The 22,281-nt window shown below is 58.4% G+C and overlaps 3 protein-coding genes across 5 annotated transcripts; 1 reads left to right on the top strand and 2 right to left on the bottom strand.

Moving 5' to 3' along the window:
• Positions 1-831: 831 nt before the first annotated feature.
• On the bottom strand, positions 832-4,896 carry RAB25 (RAB25, member RAS oncogene family). 2 transcript variants are annotated; one of them, XM_065857683.2, is made up of 5 exons: positions 3,898-4,579; positions 2,719-2,914; positions 2,415-2,608; positions 2,228-2,308; positions 832-1,576 (listed from the first exon to the last, which is right to left on the bottom strand). In XM_065857683.2, the coding sequence occupies exons 1-5, from the start codon at positions 3,935-3,937 to the stop codon at positions 1,446-1,448; spliced, it is 642 nt and encodes a 213-aa protein (XP_065713755.1). In that variant the 5' UTR covers positions 3,938-4,579; the 3' UTR covers positions 832-1,445. The 2 variants fall into 2 exon arrangements, with proteins under 2 accessions (XP_065713755.1, XP_071656451.1); XM_071800350.1 differs by lacking the exons at positions 832-1,576; positions 2,228-2,308; positions 2,415-2,608 and having other exon boundaries at positions 2,776-2,914; positions 3,898-4,896.
• Positions 4,897-5,041: 145 nt separating this feature from the next.
• Positions 5,042-7,997, bottom strand: LAMTOR2 (late endosomal/lysosomal adaptor, MAPK and MTOR activator 2). Its single transcript, XM_065857703.2, has 4 exons — positions 7,860-7,997; positions 6,212-6,374; positions 6,015-6,104; positions 5,042-5,276 (listed from the first exon to the last, which is right to left on the bottom strand). The coding sequence occupies exons 1-4, from the start codon at positions 7,925-7,927 to the stop codon at positions 5,220-5,222; spliced, it is 378 nt and encodes a 125-aa protein (XP_065713775.1). The 5' UTR covers positions 7,928-7,997; the 3' UTR covers positions 5,042-5,219.
• An 841-nt stretch (positions 7,998-8,838) lies between these two features.
• UBQLN4 (ubiquilin 4) lies at positions 8,839-21,886 on the top strand. 2 transcript variants are annotated; one of them, XM_065857547.2, is made up of 11 exons: positions 8,839-9,014; positions 11,620-11,771; positions 14,147-14,352; positions 15,140-15,402; positions 16,627-16,785; positions 17,467-17,692; positions 18,194-18,333; positions 18,794-18,877; positions 19,502-19,617; positions 20,142-20,319; positions 20,702-21,886. In XM_065857547.2, exons 1-11 carry the CDS (start codon positions 8,865-8,867, stop codon positions 20,852-20,854), a joined length of 1,827 nt encoding a protein of 608 aa, XP_065713619.1. In that variant the 5' UTR covers positions 8,839-8,864; the 3' UTR covers positions 20,855-21,886. The 2 variants fall into 2 exon arrangements, with proteins under 2 accessions (XP_065713619.1, XP_065713620.1); XM_065857548.2 differs by lacking the exon at positions 18,794-18,877.
• The last annotated feature ends 395 nt before the right edge of the window (positions 21,887-22,281 follow it).

Below are 22,281 nucleotides of genomic sequence, written 5' to 3'. Positions count from 1 at the left end.
GGGAGACCACACCTGGAATCTTGTGTCCAGTTGTGGCCCCTCAGCTCCAGAAGGACAGGGAACTGCTGGAGAGAGTCCAGCGCAGCCACCAAGATGCTGGAGGGAGTGGAGCATCTCCCGTGTGAGGAAAGGCTGAGGGAGCTGGGGCTCTGGAGCTGGAGAAGAGGAGACTGAGGGGGGACTCATTGCTGGGGATCAAGATGGAAAGGGGCAGTGTCAGGAGGATGGAGCCAGGCTCTGCTGGGTGACACCAGTGACAGGACAAGGGGCAATGGGTGCAAACTGGAACACAGGAGGTTCCGCTGGAAGATGAGAAGCAACTTGTTGGGGGTGAGGGTGTCAGAGCCTGGCCCAGGCTGCCCAGGGAGGCTGTGGAGTCTCCTTCTCTGCAGACATTCAAACCCCCTGGACCCCTTCCTGTGGAACCTCAGCTGGGTGTTCCTGCTCCGGGGGGATTGCACTGGATGGGCTTCCCAGGGCCCTCCAACCCCTCACATTGTGCGATTCTGTGAATGCAGCTGCTCCCACAGCTGGCTGGGACAGGCCAGGCCCCATCTCTTAGAGGTGGCAGCAACCGGTTGTCCCCAAGGCCCCAGGTGAGGGCTCTGGTACCTGCTCAGCGCTGCTGCGCCTTCCCCGTGGCTCTGGGGTGCACGGCACTCAATCATCCCCATGCAAGACACCGCACGGCAGTAGGGAGAGGCCACAGCTGTGCCACCGGTGGGGACACTCACAGCCAGCTGTCCCCTATGAGCCACCGAGGGTGTGGGGACATGTGAGGGGGTGCAGAGGGACCACAGCACGGGACGGCAAGCACGCAGGAATTCCAGCTCAGCAAACCTGCCGTTTCACAAGGCCTTTAATGGTTGTGTCACCACCGTGCCGGACGCACAGCACCAAACCCCAACGGGAGGGACTTTCGCTGGGTCCTGCTGTCACACTTGCCCCATGTCTGGGATGGGGACAAAGCTGTGCCAAGGGCTGAGCTCCTTAGGGCTTGGGGTGAACCCAGAGCAGTCCCTGGTGGGGACAGAGCTGTGGGGACAGCAGCATCCTCAGCGCCTGGCACAGGGTGACCCCGCGGGAGCAACCCCAGGGTCACCTGCGGGCAGAGCAGCTCCCATCATGGGCACGATCCTGGCCAGAACACCCCAGCTCCAGCGCGGGGGGTCCCGGTCCTCTGCGGGTCCGAGGGGGCTGGGAGGCCCGGCACAAACAAAGCAGACAGAGCAGGGCTCCCGGCACTGGTGCTTCTCACCGTTTAGGGCAGAATTTGGCCACTGCCTGGGCTGCTGGTCCCCACGGCACCAGGATGAGGGTGGCACCGCAGGCTCGGTGGCACCAGCCCGTGCCAGTGGTCTGTGCGGGGGCAGACCCAGCTCTATGGCACCGGCACGTCCCGGGGCTGCGGGGTCCCCAGGGGCCACCCGGGGTGCCCGGCCAGCTCAGAGGGGGACACAGCACGGGCGCTTCTCCACCTGCGCCGCGGCCGCGCTCTCCGGGCTCTCGTTGGCAAGCGACACCGCGGTGCTTTGGCTGTTCCTCTGCTTCTGCTGCTGCACCTTGTGGAAGATCTCTGCAAAACAAGGGGTGCCGAGGGGTCTGCGTGTCAGCCGAGGGGAAAAGCAGCGACAGCGTCGAGCCCGCAGCCGCCGCTTGGCACATCGGTGGCTCCGTCCCCTTCGGGCAGCGGAGGGGATGAGCTGAGGGGTGACCAGGGAGCAGCTCCCCCAAGTCGCATCTCTGCGGTGCCTCAGGAACACCCTGCGCTTGGGCAATTTCCTCTTGCCCAACCTGGATTAGTGTTTCACCCCATGCCAGGGCTGGCGGCTCTCCCAGTATGGCCCAGTATGGCCCAGCATGGCACAGCACACCTCACCACATTCTTGTCCCAATGCTACTGGCTGCCATTCCTGGAGAAATCGCCATCCCTGTCCCCCCAGGTCCCCAGGGCTGGTTCAGCAGGATGCTGGAGATGATGAGTCAGGAGCCAGGACAACAGGAAGGGGAACCGGGGATTACAGGGGGGGAAGGAGCCCCCGGGGCTTTGGGGACACCCTGGGGCTGTGAGAACAAAGCCAGTGAAACGCCCAGCGAGAAAGGCCAAGAAACCAAACCAGCCAGAAAGACGACGCCAAAACCAGCCCCGAAGAGCTCGCGTGGAGCAGCGCGGAGACGCCGCGCACCCTCCGCTCAGCCCCGCGTCCCCGTTCCCCGCGCCGTGTACCCTTCAGGATGGTCTCAAACGCCTGCTCGACGTTGGTGGAGTCCAGCGCCGAGGTCTCGACGAACAGCAGCCCGTTGTTGTCTGCAAGAAGAGTCCCCCGAGACAATGCAGACCCAGCAAGCGCACTTGGAGAGCCCTTTAGAGACACCCAGGCGTGGGTCCCTGCTCTCAGGGTGCCAGCCCGTACCTGCAAACATTTTCGCCTCCTCCATGGGCACCTCCCGAGCCTGCGCGAGGTCGATCTTGTTCCCCACCAGCATGACGACGATGTTGGCCTCGGCGTGGTCGTACAGCTCCTTCAGCCAGCGCTCCACCACGTCGTACGTCTGGTGCTTAGTGATGTCAAAGACCACCAGGGCACCCACAGCCCCTCGGTAATACCTACGGCAGAATCCCACCACGCTTGGGACACCCCCCGTGGCACCCTGACCCGTGGGGCTCAACTACGAGGGCATCACCACCCCAGGAGCAGGGGGACGTCCCATCCTTACGCGGAGGTGATGGCGCGGTACCGCTCCAGCCCGGCCGTGTCCCAGATCTGAGCCTTCACCGCGGCGTCTCCCACCATGACGGTGCGGGTGGAGAACTCCACCCCGATGGTGGTGCGGCTGTCGTGGTTGAACTCGTTGCGGGTGAAGCGGGAGAGCAGGTTGGTTTTGCCCACCCCGGACTCTCCGATCAGGACGACTGCGGAAGGAAGGGAGAGAGCCTGTTGTGGAGCAGAGGAGGCTGCTCCAGCACCCTTCGCAGTAACTCAAACAACCTTTCTGACCCAAGCCAGCAGCTCATTGCCTTGGAAGCGCAGCGGCTGGCACAGGGCGCACAACCACCCCTCATTTCATGACCACAGATGCTGGTTGTGGGTGTGACACCCACCGGGGTCTCTCCTTCAGCAAACGGGGGTCCCGTCCCTGCATCGTGAGCTCTCAGCCCCTTGAGTGCGGCTGAGCCATCTCGGCTGAGCCCACCCGTGCACCCCATCTGCTCTGGGGTGACAGGGGGTGACCAGGCAGCAGGAGCAGGGTGAGGATGCCCTTCAGGTCACCCTTCCGCGGTGGGCACCCAGGAGTGGTGCTGCACCAGAGCCCGTCCATCTTCCCTTTCCCTCAGGGGATCATCGAATCCCAGTGAGGTCTCCCCGGCAGAGACGCAGGACACGGGGCTGTCACATCACTGGAGCTCCAGCTGGGGGACATGAGGCTGTGCCCCCATTTCTCCAGCCCAGCTCTGACCCCACGTCCTCTGCGTGCGTCACCACCCAGGTCACCGCGGCAAAAGGACTTTTAAACACCTGCCGCTCTCGAGCGTTAATGGGCTCGCACGCCGCCTCTGCCCCACACGCTCAGCCCTGGCCGCCTCAGCCACCACCACGCACCAGCAATTCACCCAGCGCCCCACGTCTGCAGCCTTGGCGCGGGGACGGGTCTCCCGGCGCCTCCACGGACCCCGGTGCCATTCGGAGCCCTGACCTTGCCGCCGTCAACCAGGGACGCGACCAAGGCCGGTGCCCGCTCCCTGATCCCAAAACCCTTTGGAGCTCCTGGCACACACCAGAGCCAGCTGGGGACACAGCAGCCCTGGGGACACAGCACCCCAGCTCCTTCCCCACAGCCCCAGCGTTCTCTCCACCCGCTTTGGGCACGGGGGTTGTGCCCGAGCCCAGGACTCACCCTTGAACACGAAGTTGTAATCCTCCTCGGCGCTGCCCATGTCGCCCCGGCTGCCGCCCGGGTTCCTCCTTCCCGCGGCGAGGCCTCGGGCGGGCGGGGGGACGGGCCCGGGAGGCACCGGGGGAGGGGATGCGGGGAGCCAAGGGTCCTCCCGGTGCCCGCCCGGCTGGGGAGGGAGCGGCGCGGGCCGGGGGCCGAGCGGGGTCCGGGGAGCGAGCGCGGTGTGCGGCCCGGGGTCCGAGGAGGGTCCGGGGAGCGAGCGGGGTCCGGGGAGAGAGCGGGGCCCGGGAAAGTGAGCGGGGTCCGGGGTCCGAGAGGGGTTCCGGGGTCCGAGCGGGGTCCGGGTTCCGAGCGGGGTCTGGGGGTCCGAGCGGGCTCTGGGCGTCTGAGCGGGGTGCGGAGTCCGGGAGGGGTCTGAGGGTCCGAGGTCCAAGCGGGGTCCGGGATCCGAGGTGGGTCCGACAGGGATCTGGGGTCCGAGTGGGGTCTGGGGGACCGAGCGCGGTCTGGGATCCGAGCGGGATCCGGGGTCCGAACGGAGTCCGAGGGTCCGAGCGGGGTCTGGGGGTCCGAGCGGGGTCCGGGGTCCGAGCGGGGTCCGGGGTCCCAGCGGGGCTCGGGGTCCGAGGGGTCCCGGGAGCGGCGGGGCGGGCGGGCTGGCAGCGCGGCTCGGCCGGTTGACTCAAGGGGTGGGACCGGGTGTCGCAGCGCAGGTTGGGCAGGTAGTGTCACCCCTGGGACCGTCACGGGGCGGCCGGAGGAGGAGCCGGGGCCTGATCCCGGCTGGGGAGGCCGGCGCAGCTCGGGGCACAGGCGGCGGCACAGGCAGCGCGGGCAGGCGGAGCGGCAGCCGAACCCCAGCTCCACCCGGCTGCGAGTGCATTTCCTCGTCTCTGCTGCCATCGTGTGAAACCCGGGGAAACTGGAGGGAGCCCCCCACACCACCCCAGTGCAGCCGGGCAGGGGTGCAGAGCAGGCCCAGCTCTGTCGTACCCTCTCCCTTGACATGAGCCCCCAACTGCGCCTGCCTTGATTTCCCCAAACCCATCATGGGGCTACAGAATGCTGCCTGGGGCACCCCCAGCCCTGCCTGGCATGTGTTCCCCCCCTGCCCCTTTTATTTGCAAGAGACACAAAACACAAGCATTAGTCACACTTTTATTCCCCCCACAGTGTTTTGCTCCCCCCACCTTATTTTTAAAGGCCACACCAAAGCGGGACCGAGCTCTGGGATCGCTGTGGGGCTGCTCACCCCCCACGTGTGACAGTGTTGAACAAACGGCCTTTGCCGGTGGCACCTCCGAGCCCCTCGGCTCCCGTGGTCAGGATGCGGCCACCTGCGTGAGCGGCTCCTCCAGGTACTGGACCAGCGCCTGCGCCTGTGAGCAGAGAGCGGTGTGAGCAGTGCCAGGGGGGGTTTGGAACCTGCACGCCCAGCAACCGTGTGCTCGTTTTAATCTCTAATTCATTTTAGAGCCTTAAAAAGGTGTGGTGCAGCATCTGGGCTGGTACAGGGGACAAAGGAGCTGCTGGAAAGAGGGAAGAGGCATCCCAAGCACAGCAGGTTCCTGCACCATTCTGATCCTCCTCAACAGCTGTTCCCCAGCTCACAGTGGGGACACAGCCCTGTGCCCCCCTCTTGGTTCCAGAAGGACAGGGAACTGCTGGAGAGAGTCCAGCGCAGCCACCAAGATGCTGGAGGGAGTGGAGCATCTCCCGTGTGAGGAAAGGCTGAGGGAGCTGGGGCTCTGGAGCTGGAGAAGAGGAGACTGAGGGGGGACTCATTGCTGGGGATCAAGATGGAAAGGGGCAGTGTCAGGAGGATGGAGCCAGGCTCTGCTGGGTGACACCAGTGACAGGACAAGGGGCAATGGGTGCAAACTGGAACACAGGAGGTTCCGCTGGAAGATGAGAAGCAACTTGTTGGGGGTGAGGGTGGCAGAGCCTGGCCCAGGCTGCCCAGGGAGGTTGTGGAGTCTCCTTCTCTGCAGACATTCAAACCCCCTGGACCCCTTCCTGTGGAACCTCAGCTGGGTGTTCCTGCTCCATGGGGGGATTGCACTGGATGGGCTTTCCAGGGCCCTTCAACCCCTCACACTCTGCGATTCTGGGATTACCTTGGCCTTCAGCATCCCGAATCCGACCGTCTCCTTCGCGTACATGCAGAGCAGCAGGTTTGCCACCCGCGTGATGGCCACTCGCCCCTCCTGCCCGGGGAGAAACAGCACCCATCACAACCCCAGTTTGGCAGGGACCACCCGCGGGGTCCCAGGGAACCCCCTTGGAGGGGAGGGCAGCTCCCAGCCCCACCTACCATGCAGTCCATGAGGATGAACTTCAGGTTGTCCTCATTGAACGCCTGGTGTCCATTCTTGTCGTAAGCCACCCAGATGTTGCTGGCGATGGCCGCAGTGACCCTGGCATCAGTGTCCCCGTAGCCTGAGTAGGCGAGCAAGGACCCCTCATTGTTCAGGAGCCTGGAAACAAGAGACAGGGACAAATTGGTGCCTCTAAACGCAGAGGGACAGCAGAGCCCGCTGCAGTGCCAGAGGGCTGAGCACACGCACCATGTTCTGTGCACACTGTATGGTCCTGGCACCATGCACCATGTTCTGTGACCAAAGCATGGTCCTGGCATCGTGCATGGTCCTGGCACCACGCATCATGTTCAGCACACAGTGCATGATCCTGTCACCATGCACCATATTCCGTGATCAGTGCATGGTCCTGGCACCGTGCACCATGTTCTGTGATCAGTGCATGGTCCTGGCACTGTGCACCATGTTCTGTGACCAGTGCATGGTCCTGGCACCGTGCACCATGTTCTGTGACCAGTGCATGGTCCTGGCACCGTGCACCATGTTCTGTGCACAGCACACAGTCCTGGCACCACGTTCTGTGCACAGTGCATCATCCTGGCACCGTCACCATGTTCTGTGCACAGTGCATGATCCTGTCACTGTGCACCATGTTCTGTGCACGGTGCATGGTCCTGGCACCATGCTCTACGTTCTGTGACCAGTGCATCATCCTGGCACCGTCACCATGTTCTGTGCATGGTCCTGGCACCATGCACCATGTTCTGTGACCAGTCCATCATCCTGCCACCATGCACCATGTTCTGTGATCAGTGCATGGTCCTGGCACCGTGCACCATGTTCTGTGATCAGTGCATGGTCCTGGCACCGTGCACCATGTTCTGTGCACAGTGCATGGTCCTGGCACCGTGCACCATGTTCTGTGACCAGTGCATGGTCCTGGCACCATGCACCATGTTCTGTGACCAGTGCATGGTCCTGGCACCGTGCATCATGTTCTGTGCACAGCACACAGTCCTGGCACCACGTTCTGTGCACGGTGCATCATCCTGGCACCGTCACCATGTTCTGTGCACGGTGCATGGTCCTGGCACCATGCACCATGTTCTGTGCATCATCCTGGCACCATGCACCATGTTCTGTGACCAGTGCATGGTCCTGGCACTGTGCACCATGTTCTGTGCATGGTCCTGGCACCATGTTCTGTGCACGGTGCATGGTCCTGGCACCATGCACCACGTTCTGTGACCAGTGCATCATCCTGGCACCATACACCATGTTCTGTGCACGGTGCATGGTCCTGGCACCATGCACCATGTTTTGTAACCAGTGCATGGTCCTGGCACTGTGCACCATGTTCTGTGCATCATCCTGGCACCGTGCACCATGTTCTGCGACCAGTGCATGGTTCCATCACCATGCACCATGTTCTGTGCCCAGTGCACGGTCCTGGCACCACGCACAGCCCCAGCACTGCGCAGTGTGCATGACCCTGGCACTGTGCACGGCCCCAGCACCACACACACCCCTTCCAGGCCCCTCGCCCCCCGGGAGCCATTTCCAGGGGCCTGCGGCAGCCCGGCGCTGCCCCCCAGCCCCCGGGCGGGGAGGGGAGGCCGCCCCTCGCCCCCAGCCGCTACTCACAGGGTGCTCTGCACGCCGCCGGTGTTGGCCTGGCTCAGCACCTGCGTCAGCGCTTTGGGGCGCAGCATGGCGGCCGCGCCGGATGGCGGGACGGGCGGGAGCGGCGCGCCCGGCGCGGGGCTGGAGCGCAGAGCACGCCGGGAACTGCAGTCCCTGAGCCGGCGGCGCCGTGTGCGCCGTGCGGGGGTGCGGCGGGGCCGGTTTGGTTGGGAAAGCCCCTCGGGATCAAGAGTCCAACCGTTCCCCACCCCTCTCCCTGCCCCATGTCCTGAGAACCTCGTGTCCGTCTGTCCAGCCCTCCAGGGATGGTGACTCCAGCACTGCCCTGGGCAGCCTGTTCAATGCCCCACAGCCCTTTGGGGAAGAAATTGTTCCCAGATCCAACCTCAACCTCCCCTGGCGCAACTTGAGGCCGTTTCCTCTGCTCCTGGCGCTTGTTCCTGGGGAGCAGAGCCCGACCCCCCTGGCTCCAAGCTCCTTTCAGGCAGTTCAGAGATCAGAAGGTCTCCCCTCAGCTCCTGTTCTCCAGCTGAACCCCCAGCTCCCTCAGCCGCTCCATCACAGAAGAGCCAGGCTCTGCTGGGTGACACCCAGTGACAGGACAAGGGGCAATGGCTGCAAACTGGAACACAGGAGGTTCCGCTGGAAGATGAGAAGCAACTTGTTGGGGGTGAGGGTGGCAGAGCCTGGCCCAGGCTGCCCAGGGAGGCTGTGGAGTCTCCTTCTCTGCAGACATTCAAACCCCCTGGACCCCTTCCTGTGGAACCTCAGCTGGGTGTTCCTGCTCCATGGGGGGATTGCACTGGATGGGCTTTTGGGGTCCAACCCCTGATACTCTGTGTTTCTGTCATTTTGTGATCTCCCCCGCCCCTTTACCCCCCCGGCCCCCTGGCTCTGTATCTCCCCGCCGAGCCGCCAGGGGGCGGTACCGCCTGTATGGGGGGGAGGCCGGGGCGGCGCTCTTGCGTCGGCGGCGCGCGCTGCCTTTCTCCGGCGGCGGCGAAGATGGCGGAGCCGAGCGGCGGCGGGCCCGGCCCCGGCGGGGAGGGCGAGGCGGGGCCGGGCGGCCCCGGGGGGGCTCTGATCCGCGTCACGGTGAAGACCCCCAAGGACAAGGAGGAGATCGTCATCGCGGACGGCGCCTCCGTGCGCGAGGTGGGGGCGGGCCTGGGGGGTGTGGAGGGGCGAGGGGAGGCTGGTTTGGGGGTGGGGGGCGCAGGGGAGGCCTGGCTGGGGGGCCGAGGGGGATTTTTAGGGGAAGAACTTCGCTTTGAGGAGGGGTGAAGGCTTTCGTTGGGGGGTGAGAGAGCCGGGGCTCCCGAGAAGTGAGGGATCGTGGCTCTGGGTGGGAGGTGAGGGGCACAGGGACTCGGAGGATTTTTGGGGAGCTGGGAAGACTTTGGGCGCACCCCCTTGGCCTTTGGGGCCTTATGGGAGCGGGGCTGTGAGGGAGCTGGGGGCCCTGGGTGAGGGCAGGTGCTGGGGGCGGGGTGAGGAGCTGACCCTTGGGGACAGTTCGGGGCGGGGGGACCGGTCCTGGGGGTGTCAAACCCAAGGCGTTGTTGGGGGTGTGCGAGGGGCTGGGAGAGCGGGTTCGTGGGGAGTGGTCAGAGGGAAGAGAGCTCTGGGGTGGCTGGTGCCTGTGGGAAGGACTGGGGAGGAGAAGGGAGGGTGTTCTGTGAGTAGTTGGTTTGGGGAGGGTGCTGCGATGGGGAGAAGCAGCTTTGGGGACGGAGCACGTATGGGGCGGTGGGGTGGGAGGCAGATCCCTTAAGCGAGGGGAGAGGGGCTGGGTGAGGCTTTGGGGCAAAGGGTGGATGGAGCAGAGGGAAGGGGGACAGGGATGTCTGGTCCTGCCAGGGAGCTTCACCAGGCACGGCGGCGTGGGGTGAACGGGAGGGCACTGGGGCTTACTGGGCTTCCCCAGGGCTCCTGGGGCGAGCAGGAGGGCACTGGGGCTTACTGGGCTTCCCCAGGGCTCATGGGGCGAACAGGAGGGCGCTGGGGCTTACTGGGCTTCCCCAGGGCTCATGGGGCGAACAGGAGGCACTGGGGCTTACTGGGCTTCCCCAGGGCTCGTGGGGCGAACAGGAGGGCACTGGGGCTTACTGGGCTTCCCCAGGGCTCGTGGGGCGAGCAGGAGGGCACTGGGGCTTACTGGGCTTCCCCAGGGCTCGTGGGGCGAGCAGGAGGGCACTGGGGCTTACTGGGCTTCCCCAGGGCTCCTGGGGCGAACAGGAGGGCGCTGGGGCTTACTGGGCTTCCCCAGGGCTCATGGGGCGAGCAGAAGGGCACTGGGGCTTACTGGGCTTCCCCAGGGCTCATGGGGTGAACAGGAGGGCACTGGGGCTTACTGGGCTTCCCCAGGGCTTGTGGGGCGAGCAGGAGGGCACTGGGGCTTACTGGGCTTCCCCAGGGCTCCTGGGGCGAGCAGGAGGGCGCTGGGGCTTACTGGGCTTCCCCAGGGCTCCTGGGGCGAGCAGGAGGGCGCTGGGGCTTACTGGGCTTCCCCAGGGCTCCTGGGGCGAGCGGGAGGGCACTGGGGCTTACTGGGCTTCCCCAGGGCTCCTGGGGCGAACAGGAGGGCACTGGGGCTTACTGGGCTTCCCCAGGGCTCGTGGGGCGAGCAGAAGGGCACTGGGGCTTGCTGGGCTTTCTCAGGGCTCTTGGGGTCACTGGGAGGGGACTGGGGCTTACTGGGCTTCCCCAGCGCTCATGGGGCAAGCAGGAGGGGACTGGGGCTTACTGGGCTTCCCCAGGGCCGCTGCAGCGCTGTGGAAGGGGTCGTGCCCGCTGGGACGAGCTGACATCGGCACGGCGCTCGGCTTCTTGGCTCGCTGCGCGCTTTGGTCTGGGGTGCAGGGCGCGAGGCTGTGGTGTGAAAGACCCACCGGAGATCTGGGGTCCCTGTGCCCTCCTGCTCCTTCCCGCTCGGTTTCCGTGAGCCCTGCAGTATGAGTGGGATGCAAAGCGGTGGTTTGTGCAGAGGAAAGCGTGAAGCTTTGTGACCGGGGCTGCTCTCTCCCAGGCGTTGTTTTTGATGGTTCAGGTGCAAACGCTGCGAGTTCCTCTGGGAGAGATGTGTGCTTCTCTTTCTCTTGGAAATTCCTGTAGTTGGTGGCTTCCAAAGACAAGGCCTTTTTTCCTCGTAAATCAACTTGGGAATGCCCCGTAACAATGCCAATTTTATTGGCAGGTGTTAATCCCAGCCCATCACACAGTAAAGAGGTGCCAGTGTTCCGTGGCGTGGCACGCTCAGAGGGAATTCAGTCGCAGAAATAGGAATTGGAGAAGACCCAGTTTATTTCCATTGGCTGACAAAGGATTGTTCCCTTTTCCATAGAGCTCTGTCCTGTATTAAATCAGACTTGGGCTTTCCTTAGGAAAAAAAAAATCAAATGAGCAGAGAATAAAAAAGAAATCAGGCATTCAGAGGATAAATGGTATATTTGGATTAGACCTAAGAGCCACACTTGGTCTTGCTTTGGAAGCCTTCAGCTCATCTTGAGGTAATTGCTCTATTCTTTTTGGAATTTACTCTGCATTTTAAGTGTAGACTTGCCTTTTATTTTCCTTAACACCTCAGACATCCTCAGCAACCGGTGACTGAATTGGTACCTGCATGGGCTCCTTTTGGGTGAGGTACTGAAGGACCGTCGGTTTCTTATGCTGTTTGCATAGTGGATGTGATATCTGGAGTATTAGCTTTACATTTCTGGTCTTGGTCCTTTGTCTGAAAAGTGCTTTGTTTGTTTTTCAGTTCAAAGAGGAGATTTCCAGGAGGTTTAAAGCCAAACAGGATCAGCTGGTTCTGATCTTTGCCGGGAAGATCCTGAAGGATGGAGACACGTTGAATCAACATGGGATCAAAGATGGGCTGACTGTACACTTGGTCATTAAGACTCCACAGAAGTAAGAAACTGTTTCGTTTTGGGGGCTTGGGGGTAGATGGGTGATGGGAATAAGCGATGGTGGAGCTTTTCTGTGCTGTCGGTGACAAAGTGGAGCAGTTTTGGGGCCCGAGCGCTGGCTCCGGGCTGTGTATGAGGCTGTGGCTGTGATCAGCAGGAAAACTGTCCTTGTCATGGCTTTGCCATACAGCTGTGGGCTTTGTACCTCCGCCTGTCTTTTCCATACGTTACACACCTGTGTAGGTTTGTGGCAAGTACCTGAGGGGGCTGACTCTTCTTTAACACCACTTATGTATGTGGCTTTACATATTTTAATATGTAAATATTAAATATTAGTTTATAATATAGTAATCTTGAAAGAACCCATTGGAACTTGATACCATCCTAATTCTAACAAAGTTGCTATGAGCAGAAATTATTTTCCCAAGTGAATTTGTGTCAAAGTGGAAACTAATACCTGGTTTTTACTTTGGTGCCATGGCAGTTGTGCCACATGGGGACAGCACTATCTGTAGGGCACAACAGCGTTTCCTTGGGGTACCTATAGACCTGTCCACAGTGGGTGCTCTGCCTCGGAGGGGACGTGCGGAGGCTTGGGCCCTGTGACCATGTGTGACTCTTGGCTCAAGCACAGCGCTGCGGGTGCAGCCCTGTGGTCACTCTGTTGGGACTGGGCTTGCATCAGGGCATGAGGAGAGGACACAGGACTGACCACAAGATCCTGCAGTTTAGGCTTTTCCCAGTGCTCTCCAGTGGGCACAGACGGTTCTTGGGAACAACTGCTGGACTTGAGGTGCAGCCACATCTTGTTGATAGCCAGAGGCTCTTTGCAGCCATCCCTTGGGCTCCCCGCTGCGCTCTGCTCAGGCTCCCGCTGAGCGGCTCTTTGTACAGCCCTGCTGTCCCTTGGGAGAGCTGCCTTACTGCCTTAGTCAAGATTAGTGCTTTCATTTATTTCTCTTCTCGCTTTTTTTCGCGAAGACAAACATGTGTATTGTCAGCTGCTGCAGGAGGCCTCTCTCTGGATTCTGCATCTCCAGGTAGTCCGACAGGCTGATGTTGTTTACCGCTGTCTCCACCGCAAACTGCGGCACTCGTGAACCATTGTGAAGGGTAAATCAGAGAGCTGTCCTGGACCGCTGATTTTTTTCCCTTTAATAGTCACAGAGAAGTGCTTACTGAAGGTGTTACAGCTTCTTCCTGTGCTGAGAGAAACCAAGTGACCTTTCTCCAGCTTCCTTCTTCCTTTTTTGTTCAGCTTCCTTTTTGCTTTGTTCCCCACTCTCTGCCTCCTGCTCGGTGGCTGCTGCTTTTCAGATGAGTCTGGAAAGTGGACAGGGACCTTCAGTTTGATTTTTGTTCTTAAAGTCCTAGAATAAGAGTGAAAAAGGAAGGGGAGTTAGAAAGGAATCATTCTTGGTTTGGGAAAAAAAATCAAGAAATCATTGTTCTTATTTACTTGTCAGTGGCATAGTAGCGTTTCTTATCTGACACAAGTGAATTTTGTCGTCTAATTTCATGTGAAAGCTCTTTAGGACTAGTTCAGGACTCACTGTTGTGACTGCAGATATTTCAGAGAATCTTTACATGTTCTCTTTCAAATTCCTGTAAGAGCCCTGAGGAGGAAGTGTGATTACAAGGTACTAGTTCGGGTTGGTTTAAGTCAATGTAGCTGATGTCCAGCATCTGCTACGCTGTGTTTTGTGGGCGCAGTATCTGCGTGTGTGTATTAGAAGCTCTAGTCAACTTGTGTTGGATGGAGATGCATGCAAGGTGCAGCAGATGATGAATTTGGAACCAAGCTGACCAGAACCGTTCTGCAGCTTCACAGCACAGATGCTGCCTGCTTCGTGCCTCAGTTTCCCTATCTGTAGAGTAACGCCAATACTTCTTTTCACCCCCAGGAGCACTGATAGGAATATTTGGTGCATGGGATGGTTTGCAGAAAAGCAGATTCTTGTTTACCCCGTGCACCAGCCCAGCTGTAACCTCCTGTGGTTTCTGTGGGAGCAGCAGGAGGATTTTCCTGTTTGGAGCAAACTCTTTGCTCAGGGATACAGCTGAGGTAAATAGTTCAGGGTGATTCAAGGAAAAGCTCGATACGACTCAGGGTAAGACCAGTCAAGCCACTTCATGTGGGCCAGGATAAAACGTCAGGGGTTGTTGTACCTCAGGATGGGAGGCAGATTCCAGCAGATGGAAGGCATCTGGGAGCAGAGCTGTGCGTCCGTCCTGTAGGAGTGGGAGCAGCCAGGGACAGCAGTGGGAAGGGAGGCTTGTTCAGCGTGGGGTGCACCCTCCGGTGTCCCCCACAGAGGACGCTGCTCGCCTTTCCTGAATCTTAGGAGTTTAACACCTTGTTTTGTTTCTTTTCAGGGTCCAAGATCCAACATCTGCTGCTTCTGCCCCCAATGCTGCTTCTGCCCCCACTGCAACCCCTTCTTCTCCTGCTGCCCCATCTCAGCCTTCCACATCCAGCAGCTCTGCCCCTGACGCAGGGAGCGGCAGCAGACGGAGCAGTGGGTCAGGGACCATGGGAGGTCCTGGAGATGGAGGCCCTAACAGTGCGACATCCATCCTGTGTAAGTGATGGCTGTGAGAGGATGTGACACAAAAGAAGAGTTTCCTAGGATTAGACCAAGGAATTGGGGATCTTGACCCCTGGAGTTGTTTGTGTGTGCTCTGGGCTTCACATGACTCACTTCCACTGGCCTACCTCGCTTTCCTTTGGGCCCCCACAACAAGAGAGACCTTGTGGTGCTGGAGCGAGTGGAGAGAAAGGAACGGAGCTGGGAAAGGGAGCACAAGTGTGATGAGAGTGGCTGAGGAACCTGGGGGGTTCAGCTGGAGAACAGGAGCTGAGGGGAGACCTTCTGATCTCTGAACTGCCTGAAAGGAGCTTGGAGCCAGGGGGGTCGGGCTCTGCTCCCCAGGAACAAGCGCCAGGAGCAGAGGAAACGACCTCAAGTTGCCCAGGGGAGGTTGAGGTTGGATTTAGGAACAATTTCTTCCCCAAAGGGCTGTGGGGCATTGAACAGGCTGCCCAGGGCAGTGCTGGAGTCACCATCCCTGGAGGGCTGGACAGACGGACATGAGGTTCTCAGGACATGGGGCAGTGCCAGGGGTGGGGAACGGTTGGACTCCATGATCTTGAGGGGCTTTTCTGACGATTCTATGATTCTGTGATAATGCCGAAGCCCTCAGTGAAGCGTGCTCAGGGGTGTCCTGCCTCAGAGCTGGCCGCTGCAGGAGTCCGGGATCGCCCTAGATCAGCGTGGGTGCAGTTCAGCTGCTGTGCTTGTCCCCTTTTTGCGGTCACTGACGGTTACTGACTCCTGCCTCTCCCCACTCGTGTTGTTCTCTCTCCAGCTGGCTTTGGTGGCATCACTGGGCTGGGCAACCTTGGGATGGGCTCTGCCAACTTCATGGAGCTCCAGCAGCAGATGCAGCGGCAGCTGATGTCCAACCCAGAGATGCTTTCTCAGATCATGGAGAACCCCTTGGTGCAGAACATGATGTCTAACCCTGACCTCATGAGACAGATGATCATGGCCAACCCCCAGATGCAGCAGCTCATGGAGCGGAATCCGGAGATAAGCCACATGCTGAATAACCCAGAGCTCATGAGACAGGTGAGTCAAGATGCCACGACCTGGTTTAAAACATGTTCAGGAGCATCTTTGTGGACCAGCTTCAGTGTCTGCTCTCCCAAGGGAGTGTGTGGATGCCAGATTGGTGATTTTTAGAGATCTCTTCCTTCCTGCTGTAAGCTCCCCACAAACAGATGGTGGTCTTGAGTTATGTGAATACTGATTACTCAACCCACATGCTTCCAACTCTTATCTGCCTTTCAGGGCTATTGAATTCATCATGTGTTGAGCAAAAAAAGGGATGCTGGGATCATCCTGGCATGCTGCATAAAGGCTTCTGTGTTCTGATTCAGGAGCGGGACTAAAAGCAGTCCCAGAGAAGTGAAGCTACTGCGAAAGTGCTTCATTTCTCTCTTGATAAAGTACAGAGCTGTACAGTCAGTATTTTACTGCTTTTATAAGTGGGGAGCACTTGTGACAGGCCAGGATCCTAAAGGTCTCGATGTTCTGTACAATCGCAGGACACAGAGGGCCCGTGCCCTTGAGGACCGGCTGGCTGGAGCAGCAAAGGCTCCTCGGCAGGGAAGCGTAAGGGACGAGTGAGAGCCCAAGTGTTAAACAGCCTGACAGGGCTCTGCTGTTCCCTCAGGAAGGTTGGCCAGGAGACCTTTCTGGGTTGTTGCTGAGTGAGCCTCCCCTCCATCTGCTTCTTGGTTATCTTCTGCTCAACTGTGTCGGCCATACATGAAATTCTAGAGCTATAGGACTAAATTGGGCGTGATCCGTACTTAAACAGCTCTGGATGTTCCTTGTGCAGGGGAGACACATCAGAACCCCACAGAGGGTGGGCTTCTTGTTTTTCTGGAAATGGAAAGGATCCAATCTCTTCCACCTTCTGAGTTTTTGAACGCAGTCCATCTCCTTTGAGTGGGAACATATGGGTGGTAAATGTTTGGATGGCCCGATACTGCTTAGACACAAAACAATCTTATCCAGCTGAATTGAGGTTGAGAAAGAAGAGAGCTGAGCAAGGATGGGAGGAGCCAGGATCCCTGGGCTCTCCCTGCTTGGATAAATGATCTCTCTGCTCTCTGGCTGTGAAATGGGTTTAATTATACTCTTTCTTCTGGGAGCTGAGGTTTAACTCTTGCAGTGCCTGGCTGGTAGCTCAGAATACCACTGGGCTGCTAACCAGTCTCTCGATCCACTCCGGCCTTCCGCGGTACCCACGCACCTGAGCTTTCCACGTTTCCATCCTTCTTGCAGACAATGGAATTGGCTCGTAACCCTGCCATGATGCAGGAGATGATGCGGAACCAGGACCGTGCTTTGAGTAACCTTGAGAGCATTCCAGGAGGATACAACGCCCTGCGCCGCATGTACACGGACATCCAGGAGCCCATGTTCAGCGCAGCCAGGGAGCAGGTACCACATGCATTGCCGTGAGCGGGGTGCAGTGCGCTGAGCACGGAAAAGGGGTTTTTCCCTGAACCCCGTGCTAACAGGGCCGCGTTCCCAAAGCTAATGAACGCAGCCACCGGCAGGAGACCGTTGCGCAGCACCAGTTGTCTGCTTCTCTTAGAAGGTTCATTTGTATCTGAGCAGGGACCTGCCCTCTCTCCTTTGGCCTCCGAGCAGGCTGGATACCAGCTGTGGCCAAAGTGAAGGCCCTGTAGCTTCGTTAGCGCAGCCCTCTGCTCTCAGCAGGGCTTACTGGATTAGCTCAAGCCTGACGCCTTTGGATTGGAGCCGGCTGGGCCGCAGCTGGCTCGGAGCGCAGGAGGAGCGAGCGCAGGTCTGTCTGCAGAAGGCTGTGCAGCCGCACTCCCGTCTGGCGTTACCTGCCGGCATGGCCAGGTGCTGATTTCACATGGGTGTTTCGAAGCCTTGCATTTGGGAGCCAAATCTAGGGCTGTGGCTGCTTCTTGAGCCTTTTTCTAAGCGAGGTGTGTTGTGGATTACAGATTTCTCCAGAGGCAAATTATTCCAAGTGTTAAGGAAATTCTGGACCTGGATGAATACGATGGGCCGTTCCCTAGCTCATACAGCGGTGGGGCCAATGTGACGTTCTCTGCTGGCTGATCGCACCTATTTCTTTTTCCCTAGTTTGGCAACAATCCTTTCTCTTCCTTGACGGGGAATTCTGATAGCTCAAGCTCTCAGCCTTTGCGAACGGAGAACAGAGAGCCGTTACCGAACCCCTGGAGCCCCACGCCTCCTGCTTCCCAGAGCCAGGTGCCCAGCAGTGAAGGGAGCACTGGCTCGGGAACCACCCAGAGCACACCGACTGTATCCAACCCCTTTGGGCTGAACGCCGCGAGCATCGGGGCTGGTACGTGAGCAGGAGAGGAACCAGAGGGTGCTGCTGAGAATGGGCTTCTTTGGGGGGTGGTTCCCTCTCTTTGGGGGGTGGTTCCCTCTCTTTGGGGGGGTGGTTCCCTCTCTTTGGGGGGGTGGTTCCCTCTCTTTGGGGGGGTGGTTCCCTCTCTTTGGGGGGGTGGTTCCCTCTCTTTGGGGGGTGGTTCCCTCTCTTTGGGGGGTGGTTCCCTCCCTTTGGAGTGCCTGTCCCTGGCTGCTCCCCAGGTGAATGATTCTAGCCCAGGTGCAAGCACAAATGAGTTGTTTTGTGTGCCTGTTACAGGGTTCATTTGGGAACTCTGATGTCCCTGTCACCCCAGAGAGTGTGGGAAAGCGGCAAGCAAAGCATTGCCATGGCTGTCCGCAGCCGTATTTGCCATTGAGCAGGGGATGAAGTAAAGACCTTGCCGTTCTATGTTGTATTTGGGGCTTGTAAGGAGTTTTCCTTTGTCTCCTCTTCCCATTCCCCTTGCAGGGATGTTTAACAGCCCGGAGATGCAAGGACTCCTGCAGCAGATTTCTGAAAATCCTCAGCTGATGCAGAACATGATCTCTGCCCCTTATATGCGGAGCATGATGCAAACCCTCGCCCAGAACCCGGACTTTGCAGCACAGGTAAAAGTGTTGCGGTTGTCTTGTCAGACGGGCCGTGAGCCCGATGCTCGTGAGACCGCTCTGCTTCCGTAGCCGGGAGTGGTTCCTCCTGCAGAAACTGGAAAGCTGAGTGAATATAGACAGTTTTGTTCTCCGTAGCTTGAAGGCTGAACACTGCGGCTTAGCAGAGCCCCTAGCAAAAGCAGGTGGCTTTGAGAGGGACAGGGAATGGCCCTTCTCTTTGCCCATGGCCAAGTGGCCCCTGTTCCAGGCTGCTGCCAGGAATTGAGCTGTCCCGGTTCAGTCCCCGTGAGCAGGAGAATGTCTGGAAAGGCCAGGGAGGGAGTCAGGGGCATGACTGACTTAGAATCATAGAATCATTTCAGTTGGAAGAGTTGTTCCTCATGGCTTAGTTACATAGGGTTTAAGAGCCGGTGGCAACAACCCTCTGACCCTGCCTACGTGTGCTGTCTCTTGCTAGATCATGGTAAATGTCCCCCTCTTTGCTGGGAATCCACAGCTTCAAGAACAGCTCCGCCTTCAGCTCCCTGTCTTCCTGCAGCAGGTAAAGGCCCCTGGCTGGCCCTGTGCTGCTCTCAGCCCCCACGCTCCACGGCTTTTCCGTCCTCTGGAGGAAAGGGAGTATCTCGGCTGCTTAGTCAAGCGGAGTAGGGAGCGCGTGGGCTTGGGTGGTTTGGGCTGTGAAAGAAAGGGGTTTGCGCAGGGGAGAGAGGAAGGGAGAGCTTGCTTAGACAAGGCAATCGATATTAAGGCATTTAAATTACCTAAAGGTGGATTTTGAATTAGACTAGTTAAGCTACGTGAAACCCCTGTGTGGACAGTCCCTGTAATGAGCTTACAAAAATTAAAACGCCTAATTACGCTTAGAGCAGCTGGTTCGCTCAGGTAAATCAAACAAAATCACTTCCATTCCGAAGGCCTGTGCCCCCCAGTTCTAATCTGATTCACCCAGTTCGTTTTGGAAATTGGATCTGAGCTCCGTGACGATCCCTGTGGGTGCGCCCTGCAGTCTGGAGACTCGGAGGAGGAACCAGACTCGCAGGTTCGCTCTGGCTGCAGGGCGAGAGGCGCTGCACCGATTTTCCGTGCAGATTTAAAGCCGGTGGATCTCTGGCTGCCGAAGCTCTCGCTGGTTGGTACCGCTGTGTCTTTTTGCCTTTGTTCGCAGATGCAGAACCCAGACTCCCTCTCCATTCTCACCAACCCCCGCGCCATGCAGGCTCTCCTCCAGATCCAGCAGGGGCTCCAGACGCTGCAAACGGAGGCCCCAGGACTAGTGCCAAGGTAAGAAACGCTTTCAAGTGGCTTTCTGTGGGCAGAGCTGATGTGCTCGATACCAACAGGCTGTTGATTCATCGAGGAGATCTGCTTAGGGCACTGTCATGGAGAATTGTGTGCGCCTTCAGGCCTCGGAGCTCCAGCTAATTAACGCTTTCCGCTCATAATTCCCACAGGAAATCCTTGACCCTTTCTTTTTGGAGGAAAGCTTTGGAAACCGCGTGGTCCCTTCCCCATCTTTTGTTTGCGATAGTTGGTCGGCTGAACACAATAATTTTATCTCTGAGGAGACGCGCAGCCCCGAGGTTGGGTGGGCACGTGGGGGCAGACGGGCAGCGTGGGACACGCTTGTGCCTCCGTTAGGAGCGTTTACACCTTGTGCGACCAGGACACCAATGTGCTGGTTGAACTCACAAAGCTATAGTACCGGCCTCAGCGAGGGCAGAGCCCGCTGGGTACCGCGCTGCCCGGCTCTCGAGGGGCGCCCACGAGTGTCAGCTTGTCCTGAGCGGCCCTGCTTTCCTCCACAGCCTCGGCTCCTTCGGCTTGCCTCGAATGCCCCCGTCCTCCACAGGAGGAAGCACAATCCCGGAGAATCCCGTTCCCTCCGCTTCGACACCGGCCAGTGCCTCTCCCGCTGGGGGTGGGAACCCCCAACAGCAGCTCATGCAGCAGATGATCCAGCTGCTGGCCGGAGGAAGCTCTCAAGTATGTAACACCCGATATGATTTTAGTGGGGGGAGCGTCTCCAGGGTGAGCGAGAGGTTGTCCCGATCCCACCCCGCTCTGTGGTTCGCGACAGGTTTCTCTTGGGCATGGTGCTTTCTGTGAAGTCTGTTGTCTCAGGCTGGCTGGTTCTTTGGGGTGTTGGAACCCTTGGCACAGGTTTGAGTGTCAAGGATCCTCTCCTAGTGCTGCTTCCACCTGGTGCAAAGCTGGGACTAAACCTGCGGAGAGAGCGGTAACATCGCTAGACCTGGAGCGGTTCAGCACACCTAAAGCTGAGCTCAGGCTCCCTGCTCAGCCATCGCTGCTCGCCCCGCCTGTGTTGGACGTTGATCTCTAAGGTCTTTGTCCTTTCCCCCCGTAGGCGCAGAGCCCTGAAGTGCGATTCCAACAGCAGCTGGAGCAGCTGAACGCAATGGGCTTCATTAATCGTGAGGCCAACCTGCAGGCGCTTATTGCCACCGGTGGAGACATCAATGCAGCTATTGAGAGACTGCTGGGCTCCCAGCCTTCCTAAACTCTTGTCACGCTGCCCCACCGACGCCAGCACATGCATCCATACACATGCACAAGGGGATCTTTCAGGAAAGCCCACCATCATTTTCATATCTGACAGCTGTCCATGTATTTAAAACAAACAACAAAAAAATACAGCTTAAGCCCTGCCCTTCCTACTAAGTTAAGATTTCATGTTGAAATGCTCTTTAACTGGCTTGTATGTGGATTCCAGTTCTCATCGTGGCCACAGAGACTTCAGATGTGTATTTTTTCCTAAATATCTCTGTCTCAGACACTCTTCTCTCTCTCTCTAGATGGTAGAGGCGATACTTCTAGTTACTTACCTGAATGATTGTGTTTTGAGTAGCTTGATTTTAACTGTACATGATTCCCTCCCCTAGCCCTCCTTTCAGGCAAATATTTAAAAATGAGCCAAGTTTGGGGTTTGGTTATTTCTCCCGGCATCTTATTGGGAATGGATCAAAAGAAAAATGGAAATGACCTGGAAATTTCTGATGTCATTTGTCTTCATGTTCCGTGGGATGAGCTGAGCCTGTGTCCCCCGCACACAGGTGGCTCTGGGTAGAGGGTTCACATGCGTGACAACTACATTTGAAATACGGCCGCTTTACACTCTTGGGGTGGTATAAAGGAGCCTGGGTGGTATAAAGGAACCCTTCAGAGATCAGGCTTGCTGTTGTTGAACTTGAATCGAGGGTGCCACGCGGAAGAGCGTGTTCCAAAAGGGCGTTCTGCCCGGGCAACGTCGCTTTGCGCAGGGCTGTCAGGGCTTTGGTGGCTCTTGTGCTCCGTAGGCTGTAAAAAACACCACCGAAAAGAGAAATTGAACCGGAAAATGTTGAAGTTCATGTTCTTCCCAGTTTAGATCCATCCTCCATCCCCCCCTCCAGTTTTGGTGTGTTTCAATGTTAGGACTCTCCAAGGAACTCCCCGAGGACCAGCAGGGCGATACTTTCCCAAGAGCCTCCATGGCTGTGTAATTTGCATACCATTTTTATCAAAGACAAATAAATGCGCACAACCATCTGTCTCCCTGCACTCCATGTATCTTCCTTGATTGCCACCTTGAAGCTGATTGAGCTCCCCACGTTACTGGTGATTAATCCGTGTCCCCCTGTGCTCACCTCCTGCAGATCACGGGGGGTTGTCCCACCTCCCCACCTGTCTGTGTGTCCTTCCCTCTCGGGGCAGGAAACCTTTTTGATGCAGAACAAATGCTGTGAAGCCCAGCCCCGAAATGTGACCCTAAATGTGCCCGTTTGGAAGCCACCTTTGAATTGGGGATTCTGAAATGTGTGTAGGACGAGGTTACCTTGTCACACCGACCCCACGCAACGCTGCCGGCTCGGGGATGGGTGACGGGAAAGCTTCCCCGTGGAAAAGGAGCTGGGGGTGTTGGTGATGGGCTGAACGTGAGCCAAGAGG

Source organism: Patagioenas fasciata, chromosome 30 (genome assembly GCF_037038585.1).
Source record: "Patagioenas fasciata isolate bPatFas1 chromosome 30, bPatFas1.hap1, whole genome shotgun sequence".
Classification (NCBI taxonomy): domain Eukaryota; kingdom Metazoa; phylum Chordata; class Aves; order Columbiformes; family Columbidae; genus Patagioenas; species Patagioenas fasciata.
This window is presented reverse-complemented; position numbering and strand designations above follow the sequence as displayed.